The sequence below is a fragment of the Gracilinanus agilis genome, chromosome 2, assembly GCF_016433145.1.
Source record: "Gracilinanus agilis isolate LMUSP501 chromosome 2, AgileGrace, whole genome shotgun sequence".
NCBI classification, from domain to species: Eukaryota; Metazoa; Chordata; class Mammalia; order Didelphimorphia; family Didelphidae; genus Gracilinanus; species Gracilinanus agilis.
The window spans coordinates 469,199,114-469,212,258 of record NC_058131.1 but is presented as its reverse complement, the minus strand read 5'-3'; the positions used below and the strand labels follow the sequence as shown (position 1 = coordinate 469,212,258).

General features: G+C 36.6%; 1 protein-coding gene across 3 annotated transcripts in view; it reads left to right on the top strand.

The window, feature by feature from the left end:
- Positions 1-13,145, top strand: part of DAAM1 (dishevelled associated activator of morphogenesis 1) — a 223,319-nt gene that overhangs the window by 116,504 nt on the left and 93,670 nt on the right. For all 3 annotated transcript variants that reach the window (XM_044664879.1, XM_044664882.1, XM_044664881.1), the window contains exon 3: positions 4,679-4,768. In XM_044664879.1, coding sequence (XP_044520814.1) covers positions 4,679-4,768 — 90 coding nt within the window. The remainder of the gene's footprint in view (positions 1-4,678; positions 4,769-13,145) is intronic.

Genomic DNA, 13,145 nt, shown 5'->3' with positions numbered 1-13,145 from the left:
AGTGTTTTTCTTATACCATGAAGACTAACCCAGTTCATTTCTGCCTTCCACTGAAGTAGCATTCTGTACCTATTGCTATTTTTCATATACCTAGCATTGGATAATTATACCAAAAAATTCTCACAGGAGAATACTGAGCCAATACTAATAACTCCAATTTTTTTTCTAATTTTTAATTTTTTTATTCCTAATTAAATGTAGAAATTCTCTGTGTGTGTGTTTTATGTTTCTGTTCATCAGTTTATTTTCTAGAGGTGAACATTACAAGTTATTCTTTAGATATTAATTCTGTAAGAAATAGTTGACATTTTGCCATCCAAATTCTCTTCTTCCCCTCACACCTTCCTGAGATGGCAAGGAATCTGATATAGAATAACCTACAAATAAATGATTGATTAAAAAAATTCCTATATTTGGGTTTTAAAAAAATCAACTTTAGGGGCAGCTGGGTGGCTCAGAGGATTGAGAACCAGGCCTACAGATGGGAGGTCCTAGGTTCAAATCTGGCCTCAGACACTTTCTAGCTGTGTGACCCTGGGCAAATCACTTAACCCCATTGCCTAGCTCTTACCACTCTTCTGCCTTGCAACCAGTAACATATTGATTCTAAGACAAAAGGTAATGGTTTAAAAAAAAAAAAAACAACTTTACAAGTTTAAGGGGAGTCATAATCAAATAGTTTAACTGAAAAAGATCTGGAGGTCTTAAGTGGATATAATAACTGTAATGACTGAAATTCTCAAAAGGCAGCATTTCATAATTTTAAAGTGATTTATTAATTGACTGCTCAAGACATTCTGAAACTGATCATTTGATGCCCTCCACAATCCAAATAGGAACCAAGAGTGTGAGTGGATCAAAAGAGTGGGGCAAAAGAGCAGAAAAAAGACAGAATTCCTTCACGGATCAATATTTACCCCCTTGTGATATCACTATTCAGTCTGTCCCTTGAATATCCCAAGACATCTTTGGTAAATGGCCCCAGAGAATAGTCTTGTATATCCCATCTCTTCCTTCATTACTTCATCAAAGGAAGAGGTGGATCTCCTTATGGATGCCAACAAACCCCTTCCTCCTTAACATGTGGCTGGGCCACTGTAGCCCAACATAGTAACTAGAGCTTGCTGACTTTTCATACCTAAGAGAATTCTTATTTAAAGATAAATAAGGAGCAGATCTCTACCCTCCCTCTAAACCAGCCAAATAAGATACCTCAAAGCCTAGAAGTAAATTATGTTAGCTTGATAACTTAATGACCTTCAAAACCTAAGGTTTAAGGAAAGTTTCATATAAAAATTATTACAATTCAACACTAATTTTCTGCATAACATAATATTAGCCAAAATAAGATAATGCAATTTTGGCCACATAGGAGATAGTCCTCTGCCCTTGACAAAACACATTTGGAGAATTATGTTTAGTTCAGTGTACTACTGATTTTGGAAAAGACATCCGTACCCTGGAGAGCACCCAGAGGATAATGACTAGGTAGATGAGTGGTGAGTGGCAAATGAGTGCTGGATCTGTATTCATTTCCCATCTCAGACTTTTACTATCTGTGTAGCACTGAGCAGATTTGGTGTCTTATTTGTCTCATACTTAACACAAATTGGTTAGAATTACTTCTGTCTAAAGGGTTTTATGATCCCATGACCAGAGTAGTGAAGGATATTGAACTTATATCATTAAACTGAAAATATTTAGTTGAAGGAACTGGGGATACTTAGCCTGCATAAGATTTAAGTAAGGACAGAGTCACACATCAGAGTTGTCTTCAAGAATATGAAGGTTTTCAAGACTAAGAGCATGAAGGTCTGTTCTGTGGAAGAAGTTGAGACTTGTTTGTCCCTAAAGGGGAAAACTAGGACCTCTAGAGTAATTTTTCCTGGAGGTAGATTTAGCCTTGATATGAAGAAAGGCTTCCCAACCATCAGAGCTATCTACAAAAATGGAATGGGTTGCCTCAGGAAGTGGGAAATTCCCTCATACTAGATATTTTCCAGCAGGGATTGAGTTATTACTTGCTAGATATGTTGCACAGGGTAGTCTTATTTAGATATGGGTTGAATTAGATGGCTTCTGAAATGACTTTCAAACTCAGAGTTCTGGGATTTCTTAGATTTATGGTCCAATGGAGGAGACATGGAAAAAGCCATAGTACAGTGATCCATCACCTATCATAGGAGTTATGTTCCAGAGACCCCCCACGATAGGTGAAATTCTGTGAATTAGTTGCATTATACTTATTTTATTATTCTTTGATGGTAAGCCACTGCCAGAAGCCTTAAATGGTGCAGAATGTTTGGGTAGCATAGGGCTTGAAATAAATTCAAACTTTAATGAAAACTTCACAAAAACACAGCACTACAGAGCAACTCTACATGCAGTGATCAGACCTCAATGTGAAGTGGACAAGGAGAGATGCTGAATGTATGGGCACAGTGCTGGAGACCAAACCAATTGATACTATAGTCACTGAGCCAATCAGTGTCCAGGATACAGTACACAGCGCTGTGGTTGGTCGCCTTTCATTCCATCAGCCAATAGTGTGTGTGTACAATCTCGCAAACAAGTGGTAGTGGCATACTGCATTTCCATTGTGTGCAGTATGGTATTCATTCTCAAAATCCTGTGATATTGCGAAAACTCCATAATACAGAATTATATATATATTTTTTTTAAAGCTGTGATACAGTGAAGTCACAATAAGTGAACTGCAATATGGCGAGGGAAGACTGTAATTATTGCCATAAAATTTGTCAGCAAGCATTTCTTAACTGCTTACTACGTGTAGACATTGTGTTACCAATTAGGATATTGAGGATGAATAATGATTATAGAATTTTGGTACTTATAGCACTTGCGTTTGGGTTTAGTTGGAAAGTACATGGTCATTTTAAAGACCTTTTTATATGAAACTGCTGTTTAGTGATGAAAGGGTTTGAAAAAATGTTTTTATATTAAACTATATTGTCAAAAGATAAAAGCTCTTGTTACTGTTACAAGTGAATGCGTTAACATATAACGGGCATAGAAAAAACATTTTTAGAAAAGAAAGTGCTAAAATATATGTATATATTCTGCTTCCAGATAGAATGTGTGAATGTAGCTTTTTGGAGAAAATTTGAATATCCAAACGAGAAATAATATGAAAAATAATAGTTAATATTTATACTGTGCTTATTACTTGCCAGGCACTGTTCTAGGCACTTTACAATTATTACCTCATTTGATCCTCACAATAATCCTAGAGGTAGGTATTATTGTTATCCTCATTTTTCAGATGAGAAAATTGAGGCAAACAGAGGTTAAGTACCAGGGTCCCACTTGTATTAAGCATCTCTGGCCAAATTTGAACTCAGGTCTTCCTGACTCCAGGCCCAGCATTTTAGTACTCTTTGGTACACTTCGATGTACAATATATTCCTTTGTGAATGAATTTTGTGAATTTGAATGTGAATTCGGTTGTGTGAGAACAATTCATTGTTATAAAGAGGCAGAGAATTAGCTTTTATTTATTGAAAAATGGAGAAATGAATATAAAGAAACGGTTACAAGGACACAGAAGAGATAGTGTTCTAAGATGAAGCCTTCAGAGTTGGAAACAGCCATAAATATCCTCATTTGTATATGACTGTTCATGCCCTAAGAGGACAAAATGAATTTAAAAAAAAAATAGGACAGATGTCTGGAGGCTGAGGTTATGACTTACAAAGAACTATCACTTTTATAGGGGAAAATAATTGGAGAGTTGCAACAGGCACCTGAAAGTCAAGATGTTCTCATTTAAGTAAATAAAATGCAGAGAAATTGGAGGAACCCTTTTATGAACTCTTCATTCCAGTCAAGCTGACTCTCCGGCTGCTTCCCTTAATATATCATTCCATCTCTGATTTCTTTGCCTTTTGCTCAAATGGTCCCATATAGCTAGAATGCAGTCCCTCTTCATCTCTGCTTTGCAACTCTTAGCTTACTTCAAAGCATTTATTAGCCATTTAACAAACATTTATTAAGTCCCTACTATGTGGAAATCATTATTCTAATGGAACCTTAAGTATAAATCAAGTGCCATATTCCACTGAAAGCCTTTCCAATTCCATCCTCCCAAGTCCACCAGTCATTAGCTGTTAGCACCTGTTGAAATGTTTCATTTGTATATATTTTAATTTTTATATGTTTATATTCCTTGAGTAGAGCAGAAGCCCCACGTGAGAAGGGACTATTTCATTTTTGTCTTTGTATCCCTGGTGCCTTGTAAATGATATGTGCTTAGTAAAGATTTCATAATTGAAAATTAAATGTTTGTTGACAAGATCTTTTTTCTTAGGAGTATTATAAAAATATAAGTATTATAAAAAGAATAAAATAAAAATGGATGACTCTTGTACTTGGTAGAGAGTTGGGTTCAAAACCCAACTCTGGCACTTATTGTTTACCTTGAATAAGTCATTTAACTTCTGATTCTTTCTTAATATAATGGGATGAATTATAACTATATTATTATAGATTATAAACTTGAAAGGGTTGTTATAAGGATCAACTGATAATGTACCTAAAGTTCTTTGAGAGATTTAAATTACATATTAACTTCTGCTTTTATGTTAAATTATTGATGGTTAAATTTTTTTGACTTAGAATTTTAATATTTTTAACTATTTGACATCTCTTTTCTTCTTAGGATGAACTTGATCTCACAGACAAACACAGAGAAGCCATGTTTGCACTTCCAGCAGAAAAGAAATGGCAAATATATTGCAGCAAGAAAAAGGTAAGAGATGAATGTTTCTTTTTAACATATGAGTTAGTACTCTTTAACCTGTCCCATTTAACCCTTTACCAGGAGGCAGTTCTTCATATGAAAAGTCCAATGAAAGTACCCAACATACCACCTACTTATATTTTAATTATATGAATATACCCTTCATAACAGTGTTCTGTCTTTTAAGCTACCATTTGATGGTCTCAAATCTATGGCTAAATCTCCTCCTTAACTCTAAGTATAAACCTAGGGGAAATCATTTCACTACTCTGAGCCTCAGTTCTAATCTTTAAAATGAATGGGTTGAAGTAGATCAGAGATTTTTAAGGATTTTTTGTGCCATGGACCCAATAGGCTAACTGGAAAACTCCTCAGGGTAATGTTGTTTTTTATTTGTAATTGAAGGGAGTGCTAACTTAGAGGTTAGTGAAAATGAAGAGGTAATTTTTCCCCCATCTGAATACACAGATCCTCTGAAATAGGGATCTTAGGTTAAGAAACCCTGAATTAGATGATCTCTATGGTCCCTTCCAGTTTCTATGTTCCTGTGTTTAAAAAATTCTGATGAACACCATACATTTGTCTTGGTTTGCAAATGTACATGCTGCCAATTTTTAGAATTTCTCTTTTCTTCCTCCTTACCCTTTCCTAATTATATTTCCCTTCTCCCCATCCACCACTTCCCTATTCTTGGCATTAATCCTATTCATGGCTACCAGATCTCTTCAGCTACCATTTCCATCTCCTGATTTTTCTGGGACCTGAGCTAGAAGAATGAACTTGGAAAAAAATCAAACCAGGAAAATTGTGACCAAAAAATAGCAAGGCTAAACTTTAGAAACTCTGCTGGGATATTACATACCCAGATATAGCATTTTCCCTATATAAAGTAAAGCCCATGTTGTTATATATCCTTATGCCTTTGCACAGTGTAAAAAAATTAAAAAGCACAATTTTTTAATTTAATGGAAATAATTTATTAAGAAGCTGTTTGTATTTGAGGACTTTGAGCAATAATAAATGGAAAGTTTATTGCTCGTTCCTTCTCTGTTTACTGCTTAAACATTATTAGACCAAGTTGAAGCTTTAAATTGCCAAGCTAATTTATGTTCAATAAAATTTCAATCTGGTCATTTCCTTCCTTTATATTGATTAACTGTGTGAGCATTTCTCCATCTTTTTATCATACATATCTAATCTCTCAACAATTTTGTTTTAATGACCCAGTTGCCCCAATTTATGAATTTGATATTCTGTGAGCATTATCAAAAATAAAATTTAAGAATGGAAGGGAGGTACATCATATTTTCCAATAAATATTCAATGATCTATTTACAGATAATCAGGTTGTATTGACTTTGGAACTAATACAGATTGTCTTTAAAGACATAGCAGCTATATATGAACAGACCCTCATTATTAAATCTTTGTGCCTTATAAGCTTAATAATGCTTGTTAAATTATATTGTATGCAGAAGATATTGCCTCCTTTTCACTATGCTACAAATTTTTTTTCTTAAACTTAAGGCAATATAGAGTGAAATTTGAGGTCAATCATTGGCAAGGGAATAAAAAAGGGCAGAGAATGGGAGCAGGTTACTGAGAGAGGGGAAAGTTTCCTTCTTCCTTCGTTTTTTATTACACCCGTGACAATAATTGAAAGTTAATCATGGAAACTACTGACCTTCACATGAGGAAAAAGCAGCCTCTGGAGGATAATGACCTCAGACCAACAGCTGCTGCCCATTTTTCAACTTGCCAGTTTACAGTTTCCCATTGTAGTATTCCATCTCATGTGTGGTGATGGGGGATGCCTTTTAGAAAGAGAATGGATCTGGACACTAGTTACAGAGTTCCATCTCTTGATAAATGAGCCCAATCTTACTGGTAAGAGGCCAGTTTTCACCAGATATCTTGGAATGCAGTGACTCCTACTATCCAATGTCTCCTTATTCCATCAGCTTAGATTTGATATGTGACTTGGAAGACAAAAAAGAGGTCACTTAAGTCCTTTGGGGAGTCACATGGGGTTCATGGATCTGCTTCATTTAAAAATGGATGATAGTTGACTGACTGAAAGGGTATTTATGGCTAAAAGCATTTAAATTAATATAATTAAAATATGCCTTAAATAGGAAGTTTGAATGGATTTGAAGCAAACTAGTAAGGATAGAGAATGTTTGATTTTAGCTCTTCATTGAGTTTGTGATATTTGTGTGGTTCCGTTTCTAAGGTCAGGGAGAATTACTAGTCTTACATTAGTCATATACTAAAAAGAGGACCTCTCAATTGGTAAATAATGAATTTAGAGGCCCTTCAAAATGGGCTTATCACATACAAGTTGAATTAAATAATTATCATATTGTGGGTAAACTTATGAAATCACAAACTTTTAATCTTTTAAGATTAAGAACTGGAGAATTATGGAAATTCTCACACATACTGAACGTGTGAAGTAAGTTCCTAGCTAAAGCCAATGAAAACACACAATATATATTGGTGATAGGCAAAAAGGCTAAGGCAAGAAAAAGCAAATGGAAATTACATGGGTAAGTAAAACTGCTCTAGGCTAGCCAGCTTTTTTTTCAACCAAATCTTTCTCCCTCTTGCTAGCAACTTGTGATCTGATCTGTGACTATTTTCCTAGAAAACTGTGTTGTGTTCATGTCCCATTTTGTACAGGAAGCTTTTCCCAATTTCTCTTAATTTCAGTGCTTTGACTCTCTTAATTATTTCCTATTTTTATTGTATGTAACTTGTTTGTAGATATTTGTTTGCTTGTTGTCTACCATTAGATTTATGTCACCAGTGGTTAGCATAGTCGCTGCCAAAGTAGATGTTTAATAAATGTTTGACTGGTTTTGTCTCTGAGGCTTAACTAACTAGCTCTCCATTGTACGTGCCAAAATTGAAGCAGAGGGAAGTATTTCTGAGGCTGAGATGATATGAATTTCTGGAACTTTTGCCTTATTTAGTAATCAGGAAAGAGAAATTTTTGTGATTTTGAAGCTCAACAAATCTGTCAATTTTGTTAGTATAGGGAACGGATGTCTGTCATAGTTCTATTGACAGTATTATAACTTATTTGAAAGGTCCAGAACATGTTCTGTCTGTGTGACTGGTTGTTTTCAGAAAGGAAATATTTGTGGTTCTCATCGTTAAAAGTAATTCACTTTTTAAAAAGTTCTAATCACAACATATTCCTTTGTTTAAGGGAGCTTTTTCTCACTGAAGCCAGAAACTGCATCTGTTAACAATCTTTTGGATTTTAAACTGAAGCTTTTTAAACAAGGAACTGCCTAACAATGAAAGATATCATGAGCTCTTTTGCTTGTTAGCAATGTGGTTTTTTAGTTGATGGTGGTGCAAAGGGTCATAGAGAAACCCTCCCATATAAAGCCCAGCACATATCTCAAATTGACCCTTGGAAAGGCCAATGAAAAAGAAAATTCCAAAGATTGGAAATAAGCTTCTCTGTCTAGTTCATATATGCACAAAAAGAAATCCAGAAGCCAGCAGAGGTGGACTAAAGAGCCAAGCCAGTGAAGGAAGCATGAAGTAAACTAGGCAGAAGTGGGAAGAGAAGCCACAAGCAAAAACAGTATTGATCTATTTAGTATAGGGGTTGACCAAAGAAGGGTTAAGAAGTGAACCAAGGAAATTTGAATGAGGTGTAAAAGACCTGAGACAAGTTAGACAGTGCTTTGAATAAGGAGCTCCACTAATGGGGAACCTGAAGATAGATCCTGACTTTGACCTGTCAAAACAGAAGCAGGGACAGAACTAGCCCCCTGAAAAGCATTGTACAGAGAAATAGGGCATAGAGTGCTGGGATTCAGTCATAGAAAGACATAGGGCAAACTCAACACTGGCGGCCAGTTCTGGAGCCTAGAAGAATAATGGAAGAGGCATGAGACCAGCTTCACGTTGAGCCTTGCAAAGACTTCATCAGAAAATGGAACCAAATCTAGATTGGGGATCATGGAAAGAGATGACAATAAAATCCACTGAGGTCGGAGACCAGCAGTGGATCCCCTGGACACTGTAACAGAAACTGCATTGAAGCAGAAGGTAGGATTCAGCCACCTCATCTGAATTAGCCGTGGAAAAAGCAACCACACTGCGGAGGTGATAGGACCAAATAATCCCATGCTGGAGAGTGCTACACAGTGGCTCAGTGGATTGAGAGCCAGATCTGGAGACAGGAGGTCCTGGGTTCAACTCTAACCTCAGACACTTCCTAGCTATGTGATCCTGGGCAAGTCCTTTGTCTCCTATTGCCTCATCCTTGATCCATCATTGATCTTATGATATGAATCCCATATACAGTATTGACTTTAAGAAGATAAAGATGTGAGAGAGACAGAAAGAAAGAGAGAAGGGAGGTGGGGCATGAGAGGGGTAGAGAAAGAAGGTGGAGGGGAGACTACTAAACTAGGTTGAGGGTAATGGACAAGCCTTAAACCTGTTCATAGGGAGGGCATGGGGGTGTGTGTGAAGACTTCCCTTGGTGGAATGGATGGATGAGGACAATTTGTTCCAATGGCAATGAAGTAAGCACTGTGGAACACTTAGAGCTTGATCAGATATTGAAGATACTTAGGTCATCCACTCTGTCCCAGACCATCAACAGTCATCCTGACTTTTGTCTGGCCACTGGACTTCACTGGCCAAAATATCAATGACTCCGGAAGAGAGAGTAAGACTGATGACTTTGATATTCAGTTTTGCAGTCTGCTGCCTCTTCTTTTTTTTGTTGTTTCTTTTAACTCCCTAAATTGAATCTCTTTCTAAAAAGGAAGCCTTTCTGTCATTTTGGGAGAGAGATTAAAACCATATCCCAAATAGCCATCAGGATGTTGTTCTTTTCAGTGGCTGGAGTCAAGGGGCACTCTTGTTTGAAGAGGGGAGAAGAGGGTAAAGAGAAAAGGGAAGCAGTTTTGTCAGAACCACAGATGTGAAGGAATATATGTGAAAGCTTTGGAATTAAGACAAAAGGACCAATCTTATTTTCTACACCATTGCCAAACAGACTAACTGGATAGCGGCAATGGAAGAGGAGATGTAAATGCTATATTATAGTTGTTTGTAGTATCCAAATTAGAGACTGTCCACAGGAAGATTTGGGGAGAAGATTGGCTGGCTTAATGTAAGAAAGGAGAGCTTTGAAAGATAAAGTTTATCAGGGACTTAAGTGCCTGAACCAGAACAGTGCTATTGCTAAGTTTTTATAAACCAAGACAGAAAGCTTAAATTGGATTTCTTTTTTTTTCTTTTTTTTTTTAAATTTTTAAACCCTAATATCTTTTATATATAACCTTCTATACTAATTTTATTTGTTACAGGGCTAGGAAATGGGGGCTAAGTGACCTGCCCAGGGTCACACAGCTAGGAAGTGTCTGAGGTCAGATTCGAACCTAGGACCTCTTGTCTCTAGGCCTGGCTCTCAATCTACTGAGCCATCCAGCTGCCCCCTTAAATTGGATTTCTAAGCAGCATTGTAATAAGAAAATGAGTTGGTAATAGGAGGAATAATGCTGAGCAGTTGGATTTTTGCTTTCTTTTTTGCACCTTTCTCAAAACCTCTAGAATTGTGTAAATTACAATTGTTGAATGTTAGAACTGGAAGGACCCTGAAGAAGCCACCTTTCACTTTGTAGATGAGAAAATGAAGGCCCAGAAGCATAAAATGATTTACCCAAAGTTAAATAGAGAGTTAGGAGTAGACCCAGGCACTGAATCCTACTGCTTCCCAAGACCAAGTGTAAGACAGTGATAAGCTCCTTCGGTTTCTGCAATCCCTCTTGGTTCCTTCCTGCCTTGGAGACCAGATGTTGACCTTCAAACCCAGAAAAGGAAGCAGCAAAGAGGATACAAGCCTTTCTCCACTGTGTGTGTCTCTGGGCCTCAGTTTCCTCATCTATAATAAAGAAGTTGGACCAGATGACTTCTGCTATCTCTCCCTGCTCTGAATTAATGATCAATCTCTATGACTGACCTTAGCTACAATTCTCACTATAATATACAGAGGCTTTTTTGGGGCAAGCTGTAAATAGGATTAAAGGCATTTGAGAGAGAAAACTGAAAAGGCAGCTGAGTGGATACTGTTCCTTTTTAGGGAAAGAAGGTTAAGAGGTCATTGACTTAATAAGTTTTCAAGTTTATAAGCAGATGATTGACAATAGTAACCAGCTGTTCCCCATCTTTACTTTTAGAATAGGAGTCAGTTTTAAATTACACAACAAGGAGAATTTCCTGACTTTTAAGCATAGAAATAGGTTATCAAGGGCTTCCATCTCATTCCCATCTCCCTCCTTTCACACCACACCTTCAAGTAAAACTATGTTCTTATTAATAGAAAGTCTTTACAGCTTTCGTTGTATTTATGAATTCTGTATATATTTATTAAATGCCAGCATGTTGGGATAGGCCCTAGGAGAAGTAGATAAATGAATTGTGTTCCTACTCTAAGAGAATTAAAGAATTTTAAAAATTTTAAGGAGTGATTGGATGCATATAGATAAAAATACATTTTAAACAAAATGTATTTTTATCTTCATGTTAGAGAATTTGGATGTCTCCTGACCCACATATTCAATTTACCTATCATACAAACAACAGTAGTACTACGTTTTAAAAAAGTATGTTATTTTCCTAACAATTTTAACATTTCCCAAAATCATCCAAATTGTCTTTCTTTCCTCCTTCCTTCCTGAGATGATAAGCAATTTGATTTGGGTTATAGATGTATGATTATGCAAAACTATTTTTCCATGTTGGTCATCTTGTGAGAGAATAATCATATAAAATCCAAACCCCAAAATAAAAACACACACAAATAAAATAAAGTGAAAAATGCTATGCTTCAATCTCCATTCAGATTCCATCAATTCTTTCTCTAGGGGCAGATACCATTCTTTGTCATAAACCCTTCAGAATTGTGTTGGATTATTATATTGCTCATAATACTAAGTCTTTCTTAGTTAAACATTACTGTTACTATATATTTCAGTGTTCTCTCGGTTCTGTTTACTTCACTCTGCACCAGGTCTTTTCAGTTTTTTCTGTTACCTCTTGCTCATCATTTCTTATATCCCAATAGCTTTCCATCACAGTCATCTATTACAATTTGTTCAGCCGTTCCCCAATTGATGGACATCCTCCCCTCAATTTCCAATTCTTTGCTCTCATAAAAGAGCTGCTATAAATATTTTTGTACAAATCAGTCCTTTTCCCTTTTTTTTTAATCTCTTTGGGATATAGACCTAGTAGTAGTATTACTAAATCAAATGGTTTGCAGAGTTTTGTAGCTCTTTGGGCATAGTTCCAAATTGCCTTCCAGAATTGTTAAATCTGATCACAGCTCCACCAACAATGCATTAGTGTTTCCATTTTCCCACATTGTGGAATGATATTCATTCCCTAACTGGGGAAGAGGGGGATTGAGATGGAGAGAACAAGGAAATTAAAAATACATTTTTCAGGCCAGTTTTTTTTTGAATTTTTAAACATTTATTAATAATCATTTTTAACATGGTTACATGATTCATGCTCCTACTTTCCCCTTCACCCCCTGCACTCCCCCCACCCATGGCTGACACACATTTCCACTGGTTTTGTCATGTGTCCTTGATCAAGACCTATTTCCAAATTGTTGATGTGGTAGTTTTGAGTCCACATCCCCAATCATGTCCACCCCGACCCATGCATTCAAGCAGTTGCTTTTCTTATATGTTTCCTCTCCTGCAGTTCTTCCTCTGAATGTAGGTAGCTTTCTTTACCATAAATCCCTCAGAGGTGTCCTGGGTCATTGCATTGCTGCTGGTACAGAAGCCCATTACATTTGATTTTACCATAGTATATCAGTCTCTGTGTACAATGTTCTTCTGGCTCTGCTCCTTTCGCTCTGCATCTGTTCCTGGAGATCTCTCCAGTTCGCCTGGAACTCCTCCAGTTTATTATTCCTTTTAGCACAATAGTATTCCATCACCCGCATATACCACAGTTTGTTCAGCCATTCCCCAATTGAAGGACATACCCTCCTTTTCCAATTTGTTGCCACCACAAAAAGCGCAGCTATAAATATTTTCGTACAAGTCTATGATCTCTTTGGGGTACAAACCCAGCAATGGTATGGCTGGATCAAAGGGCAGGCATTCTTTTATAGCCCTTTGAGCATGATTCCAAATTGCCAGCCAGAATGGCTGGATCAGTTCACAGCTCCACCAGCAATGCATTAATGTCCCAATTTTGCCACATCCCCTCCAACATTCATTACTCTCCCCTTCTTTAATTTTAGCCAATCTGCTAGGTGTGAGGTGATACCTCAGAGTTGTTTTGATTTGCATTTCTCTAATTATTAGAGATTTGGAACACTTTCTCATGT